At 35.0% G+C, this 27,904-nt stretch overlaps 1 protein-coding gene across 2 annotated transcripts; it reads left to right on the top strand.

The window, feature by feature from the left end:
* The first annotated feature begins 2 nt into the window (after positions 1–2).
* On the top strand, positions 3–27,891 carry LOC149079056 (calcium homeostasis modulator protein 6-like). Of its 2 annotated transcripts, XM_089241333.1 has the most exons (8): positions 3–285; positions 9,497–9,635; positions 11,956–12,167; positions 15,112–15,209; positions 15,661–15,806; positions 23,155–23,192; positions 23,769–23,887; positions 27,673–27,891. In XM_089241333.1, exons 1-7 carry the CDS (start codon positions 69–71, stop codon positions 23,837–23,839), a joined length of 921 nt encoding a protein of 306 aa, XP_089097459.1. In that variant the 5' UTR covers positions 3–68; the 3' UTR covers positions 23,840–23,887; positions 27,673–27,891. The 2 variants fall into 2 exon arrangements, with proteins under 2 accessions (XP_089097459.1, XP_089097458.1); XM_089241332.1 differs by having other exon boundaries at positions 24–285; positions 23,769–27,891.
* Positions 27,892–27,904: the final 13 nt, after the last annotated feature.

A 27,904-nucleotide genomic window follows, 5' to 3' on the forward strand; every position in this document is an offset into this window, starting at 1 on the left:
TTAACTTTTTTCCCAACTTTTTCCCCTGTCATTTCTCAGTGCTTTGCTTGAGAGCGTGCGCGTCAGTCATGGCTTCTACAGGGCTCCCAGAAATGTATCAAAAAGTGCAGGATTTTATTGTGAAGAATCAGAATTCTTTCGTTTCTCTGTTGACGATAATCGCAGTTTTTGTCATCGGACATGTGACGTTTGAAAATGCCTTCGAGTGTCCTTGCACCCATATGCGTGCCGTTTGGTATGGCGTATTAATACTGGTACTTCCGGCTTTAACACTCGGGCTGTTAAGTAAGGAAAAATTTCTTTTTTAGCACTTGAAAAAAAATTACACGTTTTAAATTCTTACGCCATTTTGTGGCTGTTTTTATTTTTTAAGCTGCATTTTTTTTTCATGACACTAGACGGACCACATTTTGCACCGTTTCCGATCTTCCCGGTCCATTTTTGTAATTAACCAGATTGTACAGAATGATGAAATTTCACGACTTTTCCTAAAAATACTGAAACATTATGCTGGCATCAGCTTTACTAATATTTTCAGTTCTACCTAATTGACCGGTAACGTTATAAACATTCATTCCATGCGCAACAAATACAATATTTCGTGAAATTATATCAAATTTCCTACAATATAGATGTGCTTAATTCGGCTAATTGAAAGCCTTCTTACTGACCGACTAACGATGAAATAAAAGTACTAGTATATATATGGCCGAAAATATAGATAATGCTATGGTACTCTTCCTATGGAGTTTCATAAATGTAACCACTTAACGATCAAGAACGGAATATTGCGTCCAAACACCAGTGGACTAAATTCTTTTTTTCCTCACTCCTCATCATCGCGAAGCTTTGTTGTAACCCTATAATTTTTTTCTCTCTCTTTTCTATACCCTGATAGTGATTTGTTTTTCCCACATATGATGTATCTTTTATGTCCGATGCGAGCGCCCTCTGGTGGTGTGTACCGTGCTGTCGGTCGTTGGATTGATAGCGAACGCTCCAGAGAGGTAGCCAAAGCTGTATTAAGCTCTTTAATATAGATTTGGGGGGTAGCAGTCCCGGCGTGACGACGGGCGCGCAAAGGATGCTCAAGACGAAGATTATTAAGTCATCTTTTCTTCTTGATTTCTATTGACGATCAAGATTTTATGTACATCTGTGCGTTGACGGTGATTACGATCTATTTATTCGTCCGTTGACGCGCGCGCGCAAAAAAAAAGTTGGCTGTATTTTCCAGGCGTGTCCGACCTTCGGGAACGCTCTGATGTCTATCGGATGGGGAGCGGGGCGCGTCTGGTGAAAAAAAAAAAAGTCTTCGACGTATACATAGGAGAGACCAGACGCGGTTTCCAACGTTGACGGTCGTATATAGGCGTGACCTACGTGAGTGACATTACTTGAGTGTATTACTTTCGAAGGTCATGATATAGGTCGATGAGTACTTGCTCCTTCCCCACATACATATACGAGTGGAAGAGAACAGGTAGGGTGAGGGTGAAAAGAGAAATCTACTTTGTACCTACACTCTTATTTTTACTTATCTATTATACTGTTTTACTCTTTCACGTTTGTTTTTTTCTTCTTCCTTTTTTCTCTCTCTTCTACTCTTTCAATTTTTGTAACGTGCAGTTAGGTTAGAACAAGGTTCCCATATTTATCGCCAATTCATCAAGTAAAGATCATCCGAATTCGTTTAGTTGCTTGTAAGCGAAAGGGTTAACTTGTGCACTCTTATTTTTCTTAGTTCTCCTATTTTATATAGAAATGTCCTCCTATTTTCCTACTTTCATCACAAACTCCTCCTTGTTTTTACACCAGTTCCCTCTTATGCTATTCCTATATTTTATCCCTCCCTTTTTTCTTTCTCGGGGGCGGCTCAACCCTAATATTTCCATAGGTTACTATGGTGATGGTGACAAATATTTGGGGAGCTTGGGCCCCATGGGCCGTATACCAAGGCTGGACAAATCGCAAAAAAAATATATACGCACAAGAACAATTATTTATGCACCATAAAAATTTTTACCCGAAGAAAAAGATCCAAATTAGTGCCTCTTTTGATTTTTTCAGGGCATAGTGACCCTCTTTCATGTTGGCAGATATGCTACTATAAATTCCAAACATTTTGTGCTGCTCTCAGCCTGCAATTCAGTAATTACGCAAAGAAAATTTTATGTGCTAATACCAATGGTGAACCTGGCGCCTAGGATTTGTCTTTCCCTGCTGGATACAAGAAAACTCGTATGTGCCTGGGTCAATTGAGTACTCTGGAACTGTATCGCGATGATCTGTAACTATGCCGCGGGTCACTTAAATTATCTGGGAATGTGCCACGGGACACTTGGGGAATGCGGAAAGGTGACGCAGGTTACTTCAGTGATCTGTAAATGTGCCTGGGTCAATTGAGCGCTGGAACTGTACCGCAGTAATCTCTAAATATGTGCCGCGGGTCACTTAAGTGATCTGGAAATGTGTCGCTTAGTTGATTTTTACAAAAATTAGGTTTGAGGCGCGTTTCTTATCAGATGACCCCACGTCACGTCATGAGTTGAGGGGGTTTTACAGAAAAGCACGGGGTGAGGGGAGATCAATTAGATTTTGTTTAAATAACATTAGAAATTTTTTATTTTTTTTATTTTTGCAATGAAACTGTTCCTTCTGATACTTCATTCTGTGGAAATGAAAGTTTTTTCATTTGTTGCATGTAGAATTTGAATCTTTTGAAACATTAATAAATAATACTATAATGCGATTACCGCATTGTGGTACCTCAACAGACAAAGGATGGTTCGGGATAATACTATAATTATAATATTCAAGGTATATGATTCGGAACAACAGAACTTTTATGAATGCTACGCTAATTTAGGAATTCCATTTTTTCTTTTCTTTTGTCAATGGTATTCCTATTTTTTCCCCTCAATTCTTTGCCTGCTAATCCTGGTTGTGACTGCAATCTGGTCCGGTAAAAGAAGACCGGGGGCGTCGTCGTGACGAACTGTAGCCATAGGCGTCGGAACCTAGGGGCTGAAGTCATTTGAGAGCCCCCCCCCAATAAATTTTGTAAGGAGGCTGAGCCCCCCCCCCTAATAATTAAGGAAAAAAACAATGCAATGTATCCTCCCCTTCTCCTGTATACGCTCCTAAGTCCCGTATTTACGGGACGACCAGCATCTTTCAGTCCTCCCAATATTTTCTCCCTCTGGCTGGAGGTAAAGATTTGTGCGCCTGTCTATGCTTTGAAGTGCTTTTCTTTTATGGGAAAATATATACCAAATTATTCTGGAAGCCGCAGGTCAACAATGAATTGGGCAAGGGAACCGCGGGTGACAAAAGAACCACTGTGTTGAGATCAGATGGCTAGACAGTTTTCCGTGCGAATATCATTTATATTTTCCAGTGCGTGTTTTCTACAACATTCGACAGCCTCAATAAAATCTGAAATAAAAATCATCACAATAAAATTTCCTCATATGAATTTGAAATTCGCCCGTTAATTCCGAAAGTATTTTTCTAGAAATTATTTCTTTCAAAAATTCTTAAATTTTCTTATGAAAATTATTACTTTTAACAATACTGAAATTGCTGTCATTAATTCTGAAGTTATTTCTTTTAGTAATTCCGCAGCAATTTTTTATATTAATTATATTCTTGAGATATCAGATTTTCATCAATTATGAATATTTTTTCAATAATTCTAAAATTATTTCTTTCATTATGGTTTTTTTTATCATTTCTGAAAATTCTGTAATTATATGTACCTTTTGGATGCCGAATTCGGCATTTCGAAACATGCAGCCTATATAAAATCACAGGTCTTAAAAACTATTTTGGCTCTGGGTCCGCGAATTCGTTACGACGGCCCTTTTAATGCATGAAATGCACAGCATTTTAACATTTCTTTTTGTGGGGAGGCGAAATTTAAACGTTTTTCTATGTGAAGTGGTTACTGTGTTTCCCCGAAAATAAGCCCTATCATGATTTTTCACGATGCTCCTAATATAAACCCTAGCTAAAATCGTCAATGAGACGCATTTGGTATGTCGTTGCAACACATGAAGGATGTATTGAACTATATGAAACGATAATGCTTTTATTATTATTTAATATCAAAAAATATATAAATGAATGATATCATTGAAACTTGTACTGAAATAAGTTATAATGTAAACAAAAATCAAATTTTTGTTAACACCCAAGTAGGCCTCCTTGGGCGTGAAGGGGAACGCCTAAGTGAACAGATAAATATGAGACTGACTTTTATCAAAGAAAATTACTACTCACAGCGTTTCTGATAATGGCCAGTATTGCACTATAAACGTCCTTGGTCAGCCGGGGCATGCACGCATTTTGGCGCCCTCTCATAATATTGAAGGAGAGGTTAAAGAGTGAAATTTGCGTCCCCTCTCGTCCGGCACCCGGAGCACCAGACCCGGCTGCAACCCCCTAGTTGCTGCCCTGTCTAGGGGGCTTTGGTACAGTTCGACGCTGAGGACCGAATGAAGCGAGGAGTATTTCCGGTGGGCATGGACACATCTCCTCGTTTGGTCCTGAAAATCTAAACTGAACTTCCTGTAAGGTCGGCATTACACTATAAAAGTTTGATAAAAATTCTTTTATAAAACTTGAAAAATGTAACTAATAAGCAAATCTGTTGCGTTACATTCGAGCGAACTTAACTGATCCGCCTATTGGTTGCATTTTTCAAGTTTTATAAACGAACTTTTATCAAATTTTTATAGTGTAACCCTTTAAGCGGTTTTTAAATTTTCCTGATCAGCATTATAACTGCTTAAAGTCCTAGCGTCCCGCCCCTCGGGGCATACGCTGGCAGCATTATAACTGCCACATTGGAAGTAAAAGCTTGTTAAGAACCCGAGATATTTCGGGGTGACTGAAATAATGCAGATCAAGTTTGACGAGGTATCTCGGGATTGCCGCTGTAAGGGTTGAATATGAATTTTCAAATTCTGAAACTTATTTGTCAAATATGAATTTCCATTACCTCCGAAATTATTTTTTTTCATAAAATATGAATTTCCATTACCTCCGAAATTATTTTTTTTCATAAAATATGAATTTCCTTTAATCTGAAATGATTATTATTATTTTTTTACAAAAGATAAATTTCCATCAATTCTGAAATTATATTTTTTGTATAATACCCGCCGCTGCTCGGATTTTCTTCAATTACTGGGAGGATTGAAAAACTGGCAAACCATTACAAAGAAATAAACTATTATACATAATACGGGCAGCATTAAAGAAGTGACAAACCGTTGTAAAAGCATACGAATGTCTGAAACGCATTGCTAGGGAATCACGGTAACCAAAGTAAACATTCCGAAAATGATTGTTGAGGCTCAGAAACCATTGTTGCCAGAGTTTTTTTGCCCATTTGGGGCATTTTCCCAGCTCTCTGAAGGACTTTTGAAGTAGCTTATATCGTTCAAGTCGATTCCCGTTTGGTATATATGCAAATTTTGACGACGATCAATCGAAATTGCAGATTTTTATAGAGAACTTACACACACACACACACACAGAAAATCAATTTTACATACTATATAGATAAATAAATATGAATCTTCATTAATTCTGAAGACATTTCTTTCTTCAGTTATAAAAATAGTTTCCTTTAATTATAAATTGTCACGAATCGCAAAATCTTTTTTTCCCCCCATCAATTATTTATTTCCACGAAATTATTTCTTTCAATAGTTAAGAAATCATTTCTCCCGGTAATTCTGAAATTATTTCTTTCAATAATTTGAAATTATTTCTCTTTAGCTCTGAAATGTTTTCTTAAAGTAATTTGGAAATTATACTTCTTTCACCAATTTTAAAATGTTTTTTTTTTTTTCATTGCAATTTTTTTTCCGCAGCATTTCTAGTATATAAATTCTGTGACCACAGTATGTAAGCCTTCCTGTTGACAGGCAACTGCAAAAAGCTTTGAGGACCACATGTGGCCTCGTTGTTGACGCATTGAAAGACACCTGAACTAACAAGTTTTCCTACTTTTTTTTTTATCGTTCCTTTTGTGTATGTGCTATTAAAAAAAATGCTGCTACTACTACTACAGTCGACTCCCAGTATAACGAACTCCAAGAGACCGGAGAAATCATTTCGTTATAAAGAAATTCCAGATATATTTGCATTGTTCCTATGTAAACTTATCTAGGGGATTATAGAAAAGTTGTCGTTAGAACGAGATTTTTTTTTTCGCTATAACGGTATTCGTTAAAACGGGATTCGACTGTGTGCGTGTGTTTGTATACACACACACAAGGTGTCCTGTAATAAGTACTAGCACGGTCTTTATCTCATCAACCATCCGTCGTAGAGGTATGATTCCAGTTTAAAAAATGCTCAACACGCGTTCAAAAATCACCCTATATCAGTTTTGAGAGTGAAAATATGGTGCAGTGGTCTTCAACCTTTTCTAGTCGTGAGCACTTTTTTGTACCCATCATCATTTCATATATCATCATCATCATCATCATTCTGTATCTCCCCCCCCCCCCACGGCAAATGTGACATACTCATGCATGAAATCAGAAATTTCAATCCTTCAGTGGGATTTGTGCAAGGTTTTTACTTGGGACGTTGACCAGATGCTCGCGAGCACCACAAAATCGGACACGAGCACCCACGCGAGCAATGAGTTGAGGATGCCTGATATAGCGTGCAACAAAATAAAAAATATAAATTTTTATAGTTCCCCCCCCCCCCAGTGCCCTAATTACCAATTAAAATGTTGTTGCCCTGTCTCTCCTGATGGCAACAAAAAAAATTCGATGTTCCTCAGTGCAATATTCACAGACTTGTTCGAATTCAAAAAACGGAGGAAATTTGGGAAAAAACGACGTCAAATGCTGTTAAAACGGTTTTCCCGCATTTAACGCTGTTCCTCCCAAATTTCCTCCGTTTTCCGAACACGAATATCTCTGAATATTGCACTTAGAAACAATGAAATTCTTCGTTGGCATCAGGAGAGACAGGACAACAACTTTTTAATTGGAAATTAGAGCAGTTGGGGTGGGGGGGGGGGAGAACCATATATAAAAATTTAGATTTTTTTATTTTCCAAACACTATGTAATATTTTCACTCTCAAAACTGGTACAGGGTAATTTTGGAACACGTGTTGAGCATTTTTTAAACTGGAATCATACCTCTACGACGACGGACGGTTGATGTGATAAAGGCCGTGCTTGCTAGCACTTATAGGACACCTTGTATATACACAACGCTAACGGTATTCGTAAATATGACTAATCGGTTATTATGCACACTTAATAATCGTCTTGGTAAACTCGATAAATGTACCACTTTTACTGGCGAATATGCATATTAACCCCAATTGTCGTTGGTAAATTTGATAAATACTTGAAATTTATCACCTTTATGATTATGAAATTTATGATTATGCATAATAGCCTAGTGTAATTGGTGAATTTGATAAATATGAAAAAATGAGTCAAGTATATGTGATGAATATAGTCGGATACCAATTTAATGGTAACAAATTTCACAATCGTTTCTCATAAAATAATAACAAATTTACGATCGTACCCCGATATTGTGATACAATACATGCAAGTGACGGGCTTAAGTATTTTTTATCCCGGTATAAAAATAGCTAAAACGAGGTTTCCCAGATGCCCGCCAGGTTTACATTGGCACCCGAGAATGAATATCGAACCACTATTTCATGGTCATGAAAAAAAAAGAAAAAAACCTAATCTCTCTTCAATAAATTTGGACTATAGTCCGCTGAACAGCGAAAAAGAAATGCAAGTGTGTGCCCGCAGACACGTGAAAATTGAGAGCTATCGGGGCTAGAGATTATTTGCCCAGAGCAGCAACTAGATACTCATTCAGCCAAGAAAGCATGATTATGCCTCGTGTAATATTGAATAATTTTAAAAGACGAATTTAACGTGTTCAACGGCCAGAGCACTGGATCCACCTGCACTTTTCTCTTGGCTTGGGAGGGGAGGAGTTCCGTGAAAACTCTAGGCCAGAGGGTTCGATGTTTGAATTTTAGAGGTCTGGGGGAAAAAATTTCAAGCTATTTGCTTTGTTAAAGGGAAGTCAAAGCATTACGTCAAACGTTAAGAACGCTAAAGTCAAAATGCAATCAAAGCATTTTTATCCCATTTTGCGGCCCCCAAAATTTAGCGGCCCAATGCGGCCGCACCCTTCGCATCTGCTCAAGTCCGTCCCTAAATACATGTATGAACTATCATGTATAGTATATCATATAGTGCCGATTTGGTGGTCGAGTGGTCATAGTGACGGACTCGCGTCCGAACCCCACCGTCGCCACAGTGGTGGTCGGATGAAGTTGGTTTTCTGTGGTTCCCAACTTCAAGGCGCAAATGCGAGCCGATATCTCTCCCTTAAAAAGTTTCACCTCAGAAAGCAACAGACTTACAAACAATACAAATGTGATTGTCATAACACATCACTCACTTCACTTCTGAAATATAGATGGCGACACCGAAAAATCAAACATAACACTACATACGCACTTGGACTGTTAGGTACACACACATTTACACTTCCGGTACACCTCACTAGGTAGTAAATCGCTCATAGATTGTGATAGACCCGAGTTGTACTCGGTATGAAAGAAATTATATCATATTAGTATGATTTACAGTACCGCTGTGCGGTCGTGTCTTTAGGTTCGAACCCCGTTAACGGCACAGTTGTGGTCGGCTGAAGTTGGTTCTGAGGCACGAATGCGCGCGAGCCGGTCTCCCATTTAAAAAAGTCTCTCCACAGAGAGCAGGCAGACCTACAACACGACACTGGAATTACATGAAAATTCGAGCATTTCCGTCTTTACTTCAGAAAATGAATGGCAACATGAAACAAGCGCAATTCTACAACATAGATACGTTAAGGCCACACATTCTGGCATGTGCCGATTCGTTAGTGGAAAGTCGGAAGAGAAAAGTGCACGAGGTGCATGTACGATTAAGTAGTACTAGTATAATTTACAGTCGGGAGTCCCGTAATAACGATTCTCTGTCGTAATAACAATCAGAGAAATCACTTTGTTGTAACGAAATTTTGAATAAAGAAATTCGAGATTTTCATATTGTTCCTATGTCAACCTGTCTGGGGGATTAGAAAAGTTTTCGTTAAAACGAGATTTTCGATATAACGGTATTCGTTAAAACGGGAATTACGGAGAGTTTTAACAGCTGGCTGATGCGGATACATTAGTTTAAGAAAGAGAGAAAATTCAGAAAGAATTTTTCTCTTTCCTAATTGACTGTATCATGTTTACCAACGACGCGACGCTTGGGTATTATACATAATCGCCGGTAAATATGATAAATTTAGGGAAATTTATAAAACTTACCAAAATTCCCGATAAGTACGCATAACAACTGGTTATTATGTATAATAACGGATTTATCACACTTATCGTAACACCTCATTATCGTCATCTCATACTTAATCTCTTCGATTTCCAGGTATGATCACTCATCAGTATCTTTGGGTGAGAGTTAGGAAGACTGGTGAATGCTTTCCAAGTCCCGTTTTCTGCGAGAGTATTAACCGTGCATCCCTGCCGTTCTTTTCGTGGATAATTTTGGTTCTCATCGAGGGAAAGTAATGCAAACAATATTTACTAGTTTCTTTTTTAAATTTAGTAACAATGTTTATTTTTTAGGTACACACATCAGCTTTATGTTTTATTTCTTTACACGATATGAAACACAATGAACAAATTCAAATGTATTAGGGCAGTGGTTCCTAAATATTTTTAGTCGTGGACCCGTCGGAAATTTGGGAATCTGCCATGGGACTCCCCAATAGCAGAAACTACAGGCATGTATCCGTGCCGCTGTGGTGGTCGAGTGGTTATAGTGACGGACTCGCGATGCGAGGATCCGGGTTCGTACCAAACAGTGGTGGTCGGCTGAAGTTGGTTTTCTGTGGTTCCCAACTTCAAGGCGCGAATGCGAGCCTATCTCCCCGTTAAAAAGTCTCGCCACAGAGAGCAACAGGCCTACAACATTACAAATATTCAATCATTACACTTCACTCACAATTTGAAGTATAGATGGCAGCACTGATATATCATACACAACACTAACTACACACTCAGACTGTTAGGTGTACACACTCACTTTGTTCCAGACTCTGCCACGATCTCGGAAACGGGATAGTTCCGGTGGCAGAGACCCTGGCGTTCATTCATTCAGGCATGTATCAGTGGGAATGTTTTCGAACCATGGAGGATATTCTGTCCAGCACCAGTAAATATGCTGCGATAGCAATACGCAGTGTATCATAAGATGTCTTAAAAGTACAATTCTTGTCAAATCATAATATTGCTACTGCAGTCTACCAACGTTGCAGAGTTCGTGCGTTAATTTGATTAAACTTTGCTTTCTAAGTAATTTATATAGTTTTCAAACTTGGCATTAATTTTCTTTATAATTCTACGATTGGGCCGTGGCCCCAAATTGGGAATCCTTGCATCAAAGAACTCATAGGCTGACCATATTTCTTCCAGAAAATGTCGAAAATTGTTATTCCAAATACTGGTAATCGCAAATTGTCACCATAAATAACGTAGAAATTAAGAAAAACCTCCAGTTATGACTGGAATTAAAAAAAACAAACTTGAGAACACAATTCTTTGACTATGGGTTGTGTAAATATATATATTTCCCACTGATCACTTTGGGAAACCTTCCTTATCACCACAAAGTTCACTCTTTTTTTGGCTGAAATTTTTCGCACATTTTACTTTAATTTAAAAAAAAAAACTCAGTTTTTTCATTTCTTTCCAGACCAATGTTCTCTCTCCAATGTAGCTAAGAATGTTTGAGTACCCAGACATGAAATCCACATTGTATGTGGTAGCGTATTTCTTTCATTCCATTGATCATTTTTTGTCGCACTACGGTCATTTTCTGCACACGAGGGCTAATTAGACCCGGGACCTACAATTTATTACCGATTCCGAACGGCAGGCTTGTTTTTTTATACTCATCGAGAGGTTGGTGCGTTAACCCCTTGACGGGGGACTCCCTGCGGTAGCAATTTTTTCTGCGGGCATGTCGCCGTTTCTGTTTTACTCCTGCCAAAAAAGTTTTCTGACAAGGACGAACCGGGTATCGAACTCGGGACACCTCTAAACATCCTTTTCTTACTTTAGGCGAGTATCTTATCGACCTGGGCTGTACCAGTATAAATGGAACTATAACAATATAAATACCTTGGAGAGCCCCTAATATACACACAGTTAACTTGTTCCTGCATGTAACAATGTTAGAAATTCCCCCACAAGAATTATTAGAAAATGTATGTATGGTTAAGTAGTAGTACAGAGTAACTAAGGTTATCATAACACATGGGACGACTTGATTACAATCTGAGATGTAGGAGTCTCTCATAATGATGAGTTTCGATACTGGGATTTTCAATTAAACAGCCACTCATTTAAGTAGGAGTTATTATTAAACAAATTAGGAGTTCGTACTCTTAAGGAAGCCCTGAGAGCAACAGCAGGTTGGGAAAGTAAAAATAAAGTGAAAGGGCGAAAACCTCAGTGTTGTGTAAGAATTTGCATTTAGACTTTTTTTTTCCTATTCTTGGGCCCAGAATGGCCCATTTAGGTTCATTTTGGGCCCCATTTCCAAGTGGGCCCTGTGCGCAAGGCCGCAACTGGGGGAGCAGGCGGGTCTCGTGCTCCGAGTGCTAGACCAGAGGGGGTGCAAATTTCATTCCCAAACCTTACCCTCAACATTACAAGGGGGCGCCAAAATGCGCACTTGCCCCGGGTGACCAAGCATCTAGTTGCGGCCCTGCCTGTGCGAGTGTCCCTGCCTAGTTACAGCAGTGGAAACCGTTTTTCACATTAGCAAACACTGCATGAATTGTTTTCCAATATGTACAAACTTTCCTCTTATTCTTGCAGCATACCTGAATGTTTTTTCAGTACAGTTTTACCTGCCTGTTCAAACTCACTTGAATCAAACAACACATCAAACAGCACATCAAACAGCACATCAAACAACACATCTTCAGTGGCAGATCTATTCAAGCCCCAGGGAAATACTACTACGAAGGCGATATCCCAATTAGTTGGCATGATTGTTACTTTCGTTTATGTGATCTGTGTCCTCTGTGGTGAGTACAATCGTCACTATGTTTTTGTGATTTTATTTTTTTATCTCTCCTAAAATCTTCAGCAGAATCATAAAACCATATTTATATTTAAAGTGTCACAATTTAAACAAAATTTTGTGGGGTCATATCGAAATGAGAAGGGGACACATTTTTTTTCATTTACTTAATCTATACAAAACTCATTTCATTTTCTTAGCCAACTTATATGGAGGAAGGGGTGCTTATTACTTCTCAAATTTAGGCTCAAGAGTTTTTTGAATACAGTTAGACCAGCACCTCCAGAAGAAAGAAAATCAGTGTTAAAATTGCCGATTCCACTATAGAAATGCGGAAATTTAGTGGGGTTTTCTGCCACATCAATAATTTTAAAAATTGAATTCCCGATTTTTAAAATATTGAGTGCGCTTAGAGATACGGAGTCCAGAAAATTGAATATGAGGTACACTGGTGTAAGAAATTAAGAGAATTTACAGACTTGGTCGATTATCTCTAGAACCACTGTACCGATTTTAATGAAATTTGATATGTACATACATTGATACAATACAAAACAAATAACCATTCAATAATTGTAATACACATGCATGATCGTGCGTAACACTCGTTGGAGTCGGAAGGTATGAAACAGCGGTTGCAGAATAAACAAAAAAATGGGTTAATAGGGGGTATGGTCCCCTCTTACAGATATACAGGTCTCGCAGCGTGATTTCATACTTGAAATAAGGCAGTTTATCATTTCCTGTAGCAATTGGTCCCATTCGTTCAGCAACGCTGTTTTCATTCCCTGGATGGTTCCCGGTGGAGGGTTGCGAGTTGCAATTGCCCTCCCCAGAGCGTCCCAGACATGCTCTATAGGATTAAGGTCTGGAGATCTGGCTGGCCAATCCATCCGGCAAATATCCTCACTCTCTAGAAAATCGTCGAGCAGAAGAGCTCTATGTGGCCTCGCGTTATCGTCCATTAAATTGAACTCAGGGCCAACTGCACCCCTGAAAAGGCGAACATAGGGCTCCAAGGCCTCATCCCTATGCGTCACACCAGTCACAGTGCCTCGTTCAAAGACATGGAGAGATGTGCGGCCATCCAACATGATGCCTGCCCAGACCATTAAACCTCCTCCGCCATAATGGTCGATTTCGCGGACATTGGAGGGTAGGTAGCGGGTCCCTGGTTCTCTCCATATGAACGTACGGCGAGAGTCGGTGCTTAGGCTGAACTATCAGTGAAGACAACGGTCGCCCATTCATCGATACTCCAATCTCTATGCTCTCTGCACCATGATAAACGGATTCTCCTGTCCGTAGAAGTGAGCGGGACGCAAACAGCAGGTCTTCTTGCAAACAACCCTCTCTCCTGAAATCTTTTGGAAACAGTCACCCTTGATACACGGGTTCCTGTGGCTGCATACAAGTCACGAGAGAGCTGAGAAGCTGTAGCACTCCTGTTACGCCTCGCTATAATCGACAAATGGCGATCTTCTCTGGCCGTCGTGCCTCTTGGACGACCTTTCCCAGGCTTTCTCTCGATGGATCCGGTATCCTGGAACTGTTTCCATAAGTTACACACGACGTTGGGCGTTAAATTGAACTCTCTACAAATCTGGACTTGAGATTGGCCTGCTTCTAGCCTCCCCACAATTCGTCACCTCATTCCATCATCTAAACGTTGGTGGTTACTCATTTTTACTGTTACAATTTGAAATTAACCGATTGCTGCAAAATAACACCAAGAAATTCGCCGAGGTGTGCTAGCGAACGAAATGCGTCTTGACTTACGCGCGCTTATAAAGCCTGTTTCTCTACTGGCTCCGCCTACACACACGTGTACGCTTACGTGTTTGACGTACAAGATTTGCATTTTTGTCTAGAAGCAGTGGTTTTACATTCAGTTCAGTTCTTTTCATGATATTCGATAAAATATGCAAATTCTCTTAATTAATTATGGGCCCATAAAGTACATTGAAAAAATTCTGAATAGAGCATTTTTTGAAGCTAAAACAAGAAGTTCGGGGGGAGGGGATCGAAATTAATTAATTAATAATAAATTAATTAACCTAGCCCCCCCCCTCTTGAAAAAGGGGAAAAATATTTTCATTTCTACGTTTCTTTAAATCTAGATTTGTTTATTTCATGAGTCGCGCAAGAAGTCGCCATATTGGTTAACTTAGACACAGTTTGTATGTCCTTCAAAGAAAGAGAGAGATCAGCACGTGATCCAAAAAGCCTCATCGAAGAAAACCCAGGCTGCGCCGGGTATTATAGCTAGTTATGAATAAAATTGGTATTTTTAATTGAAATTAAAATCATTGCTAATTTTCAATGATTGAATTTAATTATGAAATTTATTATTTAAATAAATATTTGAAAAAAAAATTAATTGAAAGATTTTTATTGTGCCATGATACTGACAATCAAATTTAACACGATGATATATTTGTATTTTAATATTATTTACAGAATCAGCTTTTTTTTCAATACTTGCTACAAGTTTGCATCTAATTAAAAAAATGTGAACCATTATTTATTCTCAGCTAGTAATGCTTCATAAAAAATTTATAAATTATTTTCTTATTTTTCCTCTCTGGATGTTCTATGCCTCTTTCAGTAGCTCAATACTAATCTTGTCTAGGTACATCCTTCAGTTAGTGAACATGTTCACTTAAGTGAACATGAATTCTCAATAAGGTTGAATATTCAACCTTATTGAGAAATTCAACCTGACAACCTCTTTCAGTTTTTTTAGTGTGCCTCAGCTCTAGTTAGCTCTTACATGTGTGATAACATATTGCTCCAAAAGAGTTAATTTTCTTTTTGGTTATTATTAATAGTGAATTACGATCTTCAGTCAAATTTATCAATGGTGAATTTTTTTTTTATATAAAGCCTAAATTTTTTTTCAGTTTTCATTCAATAAGTTGGTGTTTTGAAATGGTAATTTTTTAAAGGGTTGTGCATAAAGAGGAGGAACTCAAGAGGTTTCCAAGAGAAATTTTACAAGGAGTATGAAAAACAAGAAGAGGCTTTAGTTCACACAGGTTTGAAAGTGAGTATTCAAATCGATTTACGTGCATAATTTTCTATTCTACACAATATGGGTAAATATATTTTTTAGAATATAATTAGAAACTCAATGACCATGAAAAAAAAAAATTTAAATACATTCAAATTTTAGTCACCAAAGTTATAACAATCAGATTAGTATAGACAGCAATTCTTGACATTTTTTAACTTGCACTTTTCAGTATATAATTCCTATGGCAGAGCCCCATAGGACTCTTTGCACGAGGGGCACTTGGGGCTCAGTGTGGACTTCCGAATAAATTGATTTATTCGTGGTACACAATTAAATACTTCCATCATTGAAACTTTTAATCTGATTTCTCGACCAACAAGTTAGAGAATTTCAATATAGTTACAGAATTTGTATCATGATCAGTGTTGGAATATTTGAAACACATTAATAACAGTAATACTTTTCCTATCATATTTTTTAGGAGAAAGCAGAAAAGATAGTAAAAAGTGATGTTGGCGTTCTAGTAAACCATGCAGAAACTTTACAAAGTAGGGACTGGATAGAAATACAGCAACAGCAGACTGATGGAAATTATTGGAGTGGATTACATTATTGGGCCAAAAATAAGTAATACTCACCAGAAGTGTGTCAGTACATGCAATGACTATACTCAGAAACATTTTCTCAGCATGGACGGTAATAAATTGATAGGACAGTAAACTTGATCCCCCTTCAGGAATGCATGTGCGTCCATAACTTATCAGAACAGCTAAGACACCCCCCTCCCCACACACACAGGTCCCCTTTTTTAAATTAAAAAGAAAGTTATTCAAAGAGACACTTTATTTTCAAGATTAATTTCATTTTTGATATATAGATCACCACATAAAAATAGGGTTACCAGACCTCCATTTTTGGTGTCATTATATAAGCAGGGTTAGGTTTTTGACACATGGCAGTTTTTGACAGTTTAAACTGTCATTGGAAATGCACACATTAATTGCATGCAAGTTTTAAAGTGACTATGTTATACAAAGAATAAATATCTTTTTAATACGATTCTAAAATAATTTTCTACTCTCTACAGAATTATTTTGGACAAAAACTATATATGGTTTTCTTTCTTATGAAATATACAATTTGAATAAAGCATAGCATAAACACTGAAGGGAAAACTGTGGAATGATTTGACATTCTCTGATGATTCTTGACCTTCCAAAATTTCTTCAACTGCTTATATATGTGCTTTGATATAAACCATCTGCTGTTCTCTTTTTACAACAGACAAGTGTTTAGATATATGATGTAATGAACTTTTTAATGTTGATTTCTGTTATTAAATTATCTAGATAATCACTGATACTTAAAATAATGCTCTTATTGTACATAACATTGAAATATATCTATCTATTAGCGATCAAAATACTAAATTGTAGGACTAAAATGTCATTTAATTTGGCAATGCTAGCTTGTACATGAAGCATAAGAAACTCCTGTGACATCCTTAGTCAAACTTATTCTTACTTCTGCACTATGATATGGTATATTTACTAGCATTTATAATGCAATGGTTTTCCCAATTGAAGCTGCATTTAATTTTAAATGTGCAAAACAAATGCTTTGGGTATCAAGTCCAGTCGGCTCTGCTTTGGTTGAAAATATTCTTTAAAACTCTGTAAATTTATACACCCTGAGCTCCAAGAAATTTTTAGATGAAAATAAATGAGTTTAATTAGTGTATTAACAGATTGTGAGTGAGAATTTTTACATGGAATAAAATTTTGGGCCGATCAGAAAATTTAAAATATCAAAATAGATTCTCAGTAATTATAATTCCGAATGTAAAACCCTTTAATCTACATAAAAGTAAGTGTTTTTTTATTTAGCATATCTATGAGGTTAAAAAACCATTTGACAACATTGACAATAAGTTTTTTTAGTGTTTTAATACCTATTTATTGTTTCTGAACTGTAAGACCTAACTCTGTGATGCCACTATCATACATATTTTGAATAAGCAGCTCTATTCCGCTTAGCAAATTGAACACAGGTTACCAGTAGCTTAGATAAAATGAACCACAAAACTATATTTTATAAGACTCCTATGTTGAAAAACGGGTCATTCCATGTCAAATCACCCACCCATGACACCCATAGTCTCAGATTTCAATGATTTTTTTTTTATTTGTTGCATTTACCATCCTTATTAACCGTGTGAAATATTATTTGCATATCTCTAAAACTTTTTGAGAAAAAAAATGTTGAAATTTATCAAAAACTGATGCAGATGACTTTTCCGAGGCTCAATTTTTAAGCGGCATTGTTTGAGAAAATAAATCATAACTTTTTCAATTTTCAATATATCCGAGTGAAATTTTCACCAAAGTGTTCACAAAAACATACAGAATATGAATAAAAATTAATTCATACACTTACATTTGAAATTTACATGCAATAAAATTATGTAAACTTTGTTTTTGTGGAATTTTTCGTTAGAAAAAATACAATTTTTCAAACGTATTTTTAGACCAGAGGCACAGCAGTTACCAAAACAACTTTTATTTTAAATTTCTCCTAAATATATGAAGTAAAATACTGGAGAAAAAAAATAATGGTTTTTTGACCGTTAATATGTTTATTCTGGCTCGCAACACAAAATTCATCAAAATAAGACTGGATCGTTCCGATTTCAAATCATTCAACTAGATACTGAAATGCAACCCATCATCCCGGATTCCAATTATTATTTTTTATTTATTGCTTCTACCATGCTTGTTGACTATGCAAAGTTTCATGTACATATCTCAAATATTTTTTGAGAAAAAAAATGTTTTCTAACCTCATGAATGACGTCTCTTAGGCTAACCCCATTCAAGCAATATTATTTGTGAAAATATATCATAAATTTGCAGACTTTCAATACATTCAAATGAAATTTCCACTAAAATGCTCACAAAAAAATGCAGATTATGAATAGAAAAAATGTAAACCTTAGAGGAAAAAAGTCATTTAAATTTAATTTTTTTTATTAATTATTTTTTTATTTTTAAACACTTTTTTTTGGATGCACAGCATGAATTTTCAATTTTTTTAAAATTGACTCCTAAAAAATGAAACATAATATAAGGAATAAACATATTATTATATTAAGAAAACTGTAGAAAAGTAAACATTATTTTGACAGTTAATACATTTGAGTAACAAAACACAATTGTACTTATATGACTACATTAATTATATTTGTACATTTTGACTTAATATAATGATTCATGCTTAGTAAAAAGAAATTTATATTTTATTTTTCATGTATGCTTATACATTTATTACAGTATTCACTAAATTAAGTTTCATGAGTAGTTAATGCACAGTAATTCAAAACAATTAATAAATTTTAAAATTCTAGGATTAGATGAATTCATGAAATAATTAGAAATGTTAATGTAATGTGTCAAATGGGAGTTGGTGAAAAAAAAAAGGTTTTTGGTGAATAAAATAATTTTTTAAATCAAACCCTCATGTTCAGATTCTTAGAAGTGTTCAAATTCCAAATAATTAATTTCACTTTTAATTGATCTATAAATATTTCTTATGATGCAACAAAGACAAACTTTTGCAATCTGATATATTTTTGCATAAAGAATTATTTTATATTTGATAAATCCAGATAATATTAATCATATATATAGATTAATTTTTTGAAGTTTTTTAACATGCTTAATTATAAAGTTATTTTACCACAACAGTGTTAATTTTTTTTTTAATTACTTTGATTTTTACAGTATATATTTTAATAAACATATATTTAATATATATGATAAATATGAAATGGTTATACTTGTGTGAAAAAAAAATCTACATTATAATATTTAATACAGACCTATATAGATTTTTTCCAAGAAATAATTTAAAATTGCTGATAAAAAGCCAGAATATGAGCCATCAAATCACAAAGAATGAAATAATTACCAGATACAGCCTGATTTTTGTAGCTGAGGCAGATGGAAGAGTAGAATTAAAACCTAATGTATATTATGCCTGGTGGTGATATATTAGATGAGATGTTTCTTGTTGTGATGATGATTGTAAAAAATAATAATAGCTTCTGTGAAGATATAAACTATGGCACACTGGTCTTTGTCCTTCAGAGGGCAGCTGGTGTCTTATTTAATTATAAGACTTTATCATTCCAGCAGGTGATGATAAAGTCACTGCTGCTGCTTCATTGCGAAAACTAAAAACTGTTAGAACTAAACTGCCCCCACCCCCATCAAATGATGCAAGTCTCAATTATGATCTTGCTGAAGACAGAGAATGTACTCCATAAAGTAGCCTACTCCAGGGTTAGCAAATTTTTCTTATGATAACACAATTTCCATTTGAACTAAATATTTTATATCATCATTTTGGAATTCAGAGTAAAATTTCAGAAAATACACTTAAAATTTATAGTGTTGGAAAAGAAACTGGATCTGACTGTCATAAAAAGTGTTATGCAAAAGTGTAAAATCTGTTACCCATTACATCATTGGCCCCATCGGACATCAATATTGAGGAGTGGAGCAAGTTCTTAACATTTATCTACTGTGTGTTTAAGCATCATAGAGCTTTTTTCTCAAAGTATGAAATATATCCGAAAGCATGCTTTAATCCTTTAAAATGTCCTAAGAAAAAAATAACAAAAGGTTTAAGGATAGTAAACTTGTATTTTTCATGTATAAATGAAATAAATGGTTGTACAAAATCAATTCCAGGGCAAAAAATATGCCATGCCTGTAGGGACAGTGAATATAAACACCAATAAATTAGTTGAAGAAACTGAATACTATGAAGAGATGAACAGTGATAGTAATGTAGAGAAGTAACTTGGAAAAATGTCAATTATTAAACAAGAAGCTCTTAAAGAAATAAATTCATCGCTACAGAACATAGAAGAGTCACCAATTAAACTTCATAGGGTAGCTCCACAGTGGGAGTCAAACAATGCCAAAAGAAAAATTGAATCTACTTGTAACACTTTAAAATCAAATGTTTGTAAAGTTTTTGAAGAACAATTACCAGAAAATGAATCTCAAAGCACACTTAATGAAGATATTAAGCATAAAGAAAATATGATTATTTTAATAAAGTAAATTAGAAATAAGACTCAATTTAGCCATCACAACAAGGAAAAAACTGTAAATTTTAACTCTGGCCCCTGCTTTAAGAAAGGGGAACACGGAAAAAAATCTGAAGAGTTCAATGTCACTGAATATGCTGTGCGAAAAGCAGGAGAGCTTTTGTAAATGAAAAAGCAAAGGTGAGCCATCATGTTTTTATTATAAAAAGAATCAAAAATAAAATTTCAACGATTTTTTTGCAATCTAATTTTTTAATGCAAAGGTTTAAATTTTCTTTCCTAGTCATAATCTACATGTTTTTGTGAACATTTTAGTGGAAATTTCATTTGAATGTATTGAAAATCTGCAAATTTATGATATATTTTCACAAATAATATTGCTTGAATGGGGTTAGCCTAAGAGACGTCATTCGTGAGGTTAGAAAACATTTTTTTTCTCAAAACATATTTGAGACATGTACATGAAACTTTGCATAGTCAACAAGCATAGTAGAAGCAATAAATAAAAAATAATAATTGGAATCCGGGATGATGGGTTGCATTTCAGTATCTAGTTGAATGATTTGAAATCGGAACGATCCAGTCTTATTTCGATGAATTTTGTGTTGCGAGCCAGAATAAACATATTAACGGTCAAAAAACCATTATTTTTTTTCTCCAGTATTTTACTTCATATATTTAGGAGAAATTTAAAATAAAAATTGTTTTGGTAACTGCTGTGCCTCTGGTCTAAAAATACGTTTGAAAAATTGTATTTTTTCTAACGAAAAATTCCAAAAACAAAGTTTACATAATTTTATTGCATGTAAATTTCAAATGTAAGTGTATGAATTATTTTTATTCATATTCTGTATGTTTTTGTGAACACTTTAGTGAAAATTTCACTCGAATATATTGAAAATTGAAAAAGTTATGATTTATTTTCTCAAACAATGCCGCTTAAAAATTGAGCCTCGGAAAAGTCATCTGCATCAGTTTTTGACAAATTTCAACATTTTTTTTCTCAAAAAGTTTTAGAGATATGCAAATAATATTTCACACGGTAAATAAGGATGGTAAATGCAACAAATAAAAAAAAAATCATTGAAATCTGAGATTATGGGTGTCATTTTGGCATTTTGCCGGGTGATTTGAAATGGAATGACCCAAACTCAAAATTGCAAATTATAATATTTTGTTTTAATTATTGTAATAAATTAATGTTTAAAAATAAAACATTGTAATATACAAAAACGTTTTCCACCATGTTATATACCTATTGTGTTCAAAACATTATCAAAAAGCATTCATTTAAGATTTTGACTGTTTAAACCTGCTTTTGACGCTTGTCACGTCAACAGTTTTTGACGTCAAAAACCAAACCCTGATTATAAGTATCCTCTCTCTCTCAAATGTTTCTCTGAAATTTCCCCCTTTTGACCTCATTTTCAGGTTTCCTGAATTTTTTTTTCTTTCTGAGAAAAAAAAAATTCAAGGGCAAAACACATAGCTATTCATCAGTGCATGTTTAACTGTTTTTTCACCCCAATCATATTCACACCCTTCGATTAACTGCCGTGAAAATTTGCTGTAAATGGGAACCCAAAGTAGCTTCAGAGCAGGACAGATGCTATTCTAGCCACAGTCTTGCGTACTCTTACTATATACAATCCAAAAACAGCTCTAGAAGAAAACTACAACATCTGTCTCAAAAATACCATTGTTCACTTAGCAGCAGTTAATACCATGCACTGGGAGGAGGTTACACAGGGTTTTCCCAAGAAATAATGGGCTGCCTGGGCAAAGTAATATTCTGTAGCCTATTCTTCCTGCTCTGATAATATCAATCTACCAATTTCCATTCTTTTCAAAATCATACGATCACATCTCATTATCACCGAGCTCCATGCTAGGTCGGGCCCATGTGTTAAGATGGTCCTGGGGTTACCTCTTTTTTTTCCCACTCAGAAATAAACAAAATGAATGAAGCGTTGATTGCTTGATAAATATAAAAATGTGACCTAGCTAATGGCACACGCTCATGCATCCTCATTTTCTAAGTTTTGTAATCTGGTAGCCTTGCATAACTTCTTCACTGCAGAGATACACACGTGTGTACCTTCTTCATTTTTAACAGTTTTAAATGGTTTTAATGATTTTTTTTAAGTTGACCTGAGGTACATGTGTACCCAACTCTAATGATCCTAGTAAAGATACCTACTCAAATTAATCAATCAATTAATTAAAAAACTTTTTAAAGGACATTTCAATATACAATTAACACGAAACAATCAAAAAAAAAAAATTTGAGAGAGAAATATATTTTGTCCAAGATGTACAGAAAACTGGATGCCCCAAAGCAGAATGTTTTGCATTGTTCTGCAACAAACCCTTGGCTGCCTGGAAATGTTCTGCAATAGAAAATTATCATAATAGAGTTTTTACATTTTTCTTACAATTTTTCCAGATTGTTCTGCGACGTACATTGCAGATTTTGGCATATTCTGCTTTGAGGACTGGATGTTGTGTGTGAAGATGCTCATTTTAGGAAGGAAAAAACTCCTCTACTGGGAATGGAACCAGGGCTCCTCGTATGCTGGAAGAGTGCTCCAACCAAGCTATAGAAGAGATATTTTCCTTCTTTGGAGTGTATACTCTTCTCTTTATTTACTCTGTAGCTTAGTGGTGAGAGCACACGTCTGGCAAACGAGGGGCTCAGGTTCGATTCCCAGTAGAGACAAGTTGTTTTTTTTCATTCCCAAAACCAACAATTCAAAAAATAAGCATCTTCACACAACATCCAGTTTTCTGTATATCTTGCATAAGCAAGTGAAGAGCGAAATCATGTCATAAAATCTATTTTTTGTTTTTTATTTGCAGGAATGATACATTAGTTCAAGATGCACCAAAACCACAAGGTTAGTATTTCAAACACTTTTCTTTGTTACCTTTTATAAATATCTATTAAATTATACTTTTATTAAGGAAGTATTTTTCAGTAGTTAAAATTATTTTTCTGAACTAATGAAGTTCACACAGAGCATAGACTAATCATTCTCTCGCGATTCTAGTCTCTTCTCTATCATTCTCTCGCGATTCTAGTCTCTATCATTCTCTCGCGATTCTAGACTCTATCATTCTCTCACAATACTAGTCATTCTCCGCGGGTCACTTGAGTGATCTGTAAAAAAGTGCCACTTAGTTCATTTTTACAAAATTTGGTTTGAAGTCGCGGGCTACATCAGATGATTCTGGAGGCTGCATATTCAGCCTGCTTGCCATGGATTGAGCATATATGTTGTAAATATTCCACTAGGGAATTTTTTCAACTTTTTTTGGCATGAAACACCCAAAAGCGGGAAATGTAAACAAGTAAATTTTTAACGAATGGACTTTTGCCGTTTTTGCATGAAGTGGTTCACTTATTTTATTCATGAATTCTCTGTTTACTGTGCTAAAATCAACATTATATATAATTAAAAAATAATTTTCAGTCCCCCGCAAGCCTCATAAAAAAGAATCTCAACCTCCCCAGGCTGAAAATGTTGTTCTTTTAAATGTCTAAATTAGGATGCCAAGCACTATGTCAGAAGGCTGCAGTAGCAATGTGTTGGTATGTTTTTTTTTTTTTTTGTTTTGTTTGCATATGATATGAAAGAAATGTGTGCTAGCTTTGTAACAACCAAGAGATATAGTACAAGTCCATTTATGTGTATCAACCAATCTTCTGTATCACTCTGTGAACATGACTGAAAAAAGAATTTTTCGATAAGGTTTTTGAAATGAAAAATGGTTCCCAATGCTGGACAGACTACTCACTGTTTCATATATCATATAAAAATATTATCACAGAGATGTACCACATGGCATAAAAGAAATAAGACTTTCAACATTTACAACATCTATAAAATAAATACTATAGATATATGCAAATGACCACATGAATTTATGATACATAAGTTCTTAGGAGTAAATTATAGGCCTAAATATAAATAATTCATTATACATCCTTGGTAACTTGGCAGATATCTTCCCAAACACTTTAATTCAGAAATACTCAAACCCCTTTCAGAAATTTTTTTATCTCATGCATACCCAACTCAAGTTAACCTGTAAGATCCTATGTTACTTCTGCAGCTTCTACTGTAGCCCCCCCCCCGACCATTCCATCGCTCGCTTTCGGAAACTACTCTAGATCAAAATTCAATTAGTCACTTTTTTTGTGTGCTGTATTATTTGGAAAAGACACATGCCCCCACTCAAAAGCCGAATAGGCTGAATCTGTGGCATACTTCGCAGAAAAATCTGAAAGAATTTTAAGAAAAGTGTAGAAAACATAATTATGGAAATTTTTACTGCAGAACATTTCCAGTCAGCCAAGGGCTCATTGCAGAACAATGCCAAACATTCTGGTTTGGGACACGAGTCATTTCTTTTTATTCATGATAGAACTACAAATGGTCCTTTACATAAATATGGTAAGCGACTTGCTGTAACTCCACAGAGACATCAATTTCATTATCATCCATGATTATGTACATTTATCAACATAATCTCAAGATACTCATAGTCTGCATCAACATTGTTAAATACACTCAACAGACATGAATATGGTACTTAAAAAGTGTTCTCACAATTGACTGTTTTCAAAATGGGATAGTAAGAAAATGATGAGAGATATTAAAGTCATTCTTGCAGAACATAAATGTGCCAATTCAGAAATTTCTGATACGTGATTCATGTTGCAAGGGGTTGTATAGTTATTAAAATAAAGTTTTATATGAACACCCTGTGCCCAAAAACACAATCAGAACATTATTGTCGTCTCTCTTGATGCTGAAAAAAATATTCTACCTTTTTAAGTGTAATATTGGCATTCCAAAAAATGGGAAAAAGTTGGGAAAAAATCGTTACCTATTAGTTTTTGCTACTTTTTCCCCCACCTTTTCTCAGATTTTTGAATTCGCTCTTGTGAATATTGCACTTAGAAATGCAATTTTTTTTTTTTTTTTTTTTTGCATCAAGAGAGAGCAACTTTTTAATTAGGTTTTTGGCCAAAGGGTGTTAAAAAAAGGTATTATTTTTTATGTTAACCCTTAAGTGGCAAAGACAAGATATCTCGCCTCCATAAAAGCATCTTATTTTAGCAGTGATAAGCGCAGTATTTTGTAAAAATGATTTCTCAATGAAAAACCTTTCCCTACACTCCTTAGTTTGCATCTGCTAAAAATCAGAAGAAAGCCTACTTCATTAACACTAGAACCACGGAGTGGGTCAATTTGACCCAAATCAAACTTCATTTTCATTTATCTCACACTTAAGCAATTTTTTCAATGAGAAACGGCAAGTAGAGTTAAGTATTCTTTTCCTTTGTAAGACTTGAATACCTGGAATACCTTGATGGGATTGAAGAAAGGTTTTGGGACAGTAAGAGCTTAACTCTAGAAAAAACACGTAGCTGAAATTTCTGTAGGCAAACGATGTCTAAGAAAAAGAAAAATTCTGGCTTGCACCAAATACGTTTTGAACGAATTTCCCAACCTTGGGAAGGATCAAAGTACAACAAAACTCTCTCTCAGAGCACATAGTGATGCAACTGATCAAGAAATTTGAGAACAAGGGCAGAAATGCCTCAACCAACACCTTTTTTCATTACACTGAAGCTGACTCAAATGGTAAAAGCTTAAAAATACGAGCTTAGTAGGGAGGGTGAGATGAAATCGAAGAGCAATATTATCTGACACAATGAAGATAGTGAAACATTTGCATGAAACATCGCTACAGGAAACAAATGCCACCGCAATAAAATATCCCCAAAAGAAAAAAGTAGAAACCCCAAAAAGCTTCCAGAAACTATTTCACACTACACTTCAACAAAGTTTGCCATAGTTGTAGCTGATCAAATGGCCAGAAAATATTCAGTGGAGGTGGCCTGCCCACGTTTTCTACAGTATCCAATATCTCACTATAAAAAAATTCCAGTATTTTGTATAGAGCAGTACAGAAGGCCAAAACTCTTTTTCGAACGCAGTCTCTCTAAAATTTTATTGAAGAGCGTTCATAATATGTGTTGCTCTTGCGCAAGAGGAAATGTTTATGCGCTCTTGATCATGTAACTGTACACGAGCCATCAAAAATAAATAGTTTGATGTCAGGTAACATCACATTGTGAAAACAAAACTTAATTTTTGCATGGGTTGTGTAACATCAACATGCAGTTTTTTTGAATTTGCAAGAATAATGAAAAAAAATTTGCTCCAACTGCTCATCATAAATTCCACTTTCAGTAAGAAATCAATACTTATGTGACAGAATCATATTAGACATCTTCATACTTAATTTGACACGCTTATTTTACACATGCGTCATATTATGGGATTACTGAAAAAGTTTTTGTACTTTATATATATTGTGTTTATGTGTTACTTGTATAATAACGTATACTAAATCTTATTTTTACTGAATTACATAATTTTCTAGCTAATTTTGAGACCTATTTATTCATAAACAAATATAGTTTCCTGTTATGAATACACAATTAAACAACATTAAATGAAAGTAGGGAAAAACCCAAGAACTGAAAAGAAATTCCTCTTTTTGCTATGAAAAAGAACTGGAAAAAGACCAGTAGAATAAAAAAAATCACTTAAAAAACATTATACCTCTACCAATTATCATCATCTCTACCCAATTGGCATCTCGTTCTGCACCCTTTAATTAGAGTCAGATAAATTCTTAACCCATCTGCATCCAAAAGTTTTTATTGTTCTTTATCACTATGAGCAGAATGATCTGCGAAGTAGTAAGTTTCACTCATCTCGAAAAAAAAGAAATTCACTCACCCTCTAATGATCAATTTGCACCAAATGTGAAGTGTTCCGTGTTTTTGGGGTAATGAAAAATTACTAGGAGGTTATAATTCGACTGGGATTAATTAATTCAAAGAAGTTCAAATAAATTGTTTGTATCAAATGCTATTTCACTGTTTTCTTCACTGAATGCTACCAAAGTCTATATAGTACTGTTTACTCAATGAAAATAAGATTCATTATTGATGAATGGTGATATGGATGAACTGTGAATTGAGCACATATAAGATTTATCTTTAACATATATGCTAGTTACATTGGAAGTTGAATTGGTACCGCTATGTGTATATACAGCAGATAACATACTTATGTTCATTAAATGTGTTTCATTTCAATGTCATTTTTTAATGTATTTTTTTATCTTTATCATTTCTTCTTTTTTGTTTTTTCAACTTTTTTTCCTTAAAATTTGCTTTTGTTAGAATAATGATGCTAAAAAATATATATAATATGTTTTATCCATCAAATGGCTTTTCTATTTACTTCCATGCTTTTTGTTTAAGTTTTCCTCATTTGATTCTGTATGCAGGTAGTGGGTCAGGAAAAAAACTTGTTTGCAGTTTTGCACTTATGTCAAAATCTAAAAGCACATTTTATAACAAATAAACAATTTATAAATACGTATTCCTTTTTTTTTTTTTTTTAAATCTCAATGTTTTTTATATGTATTTTTTATGTGAATTTGCTGTTTAATTTTGAACTTTAGTAAAATTGTTCTTTACAATAAAGAAAAGCAAATTTTTCTGTTTGTCAATTCATAT

The sequence above is a fragment of the Pholcus phalangioides genome, unplaced genomic scaffold (assembly GCF_987345545.1).
Source record: "Pholcus phalangioides strain wild (caught in Gottingen) unplaced genomic scaffold, Ppha-v1.0 ptg000013l_1, whole genome shotgun sequence".
Taxonomy (NCBI): Eukaryota; Metazoa; Arthropoda; class Arachnida; order Araneae; family Pholcidae; genus Pholcus; species Pholcus phalangioides.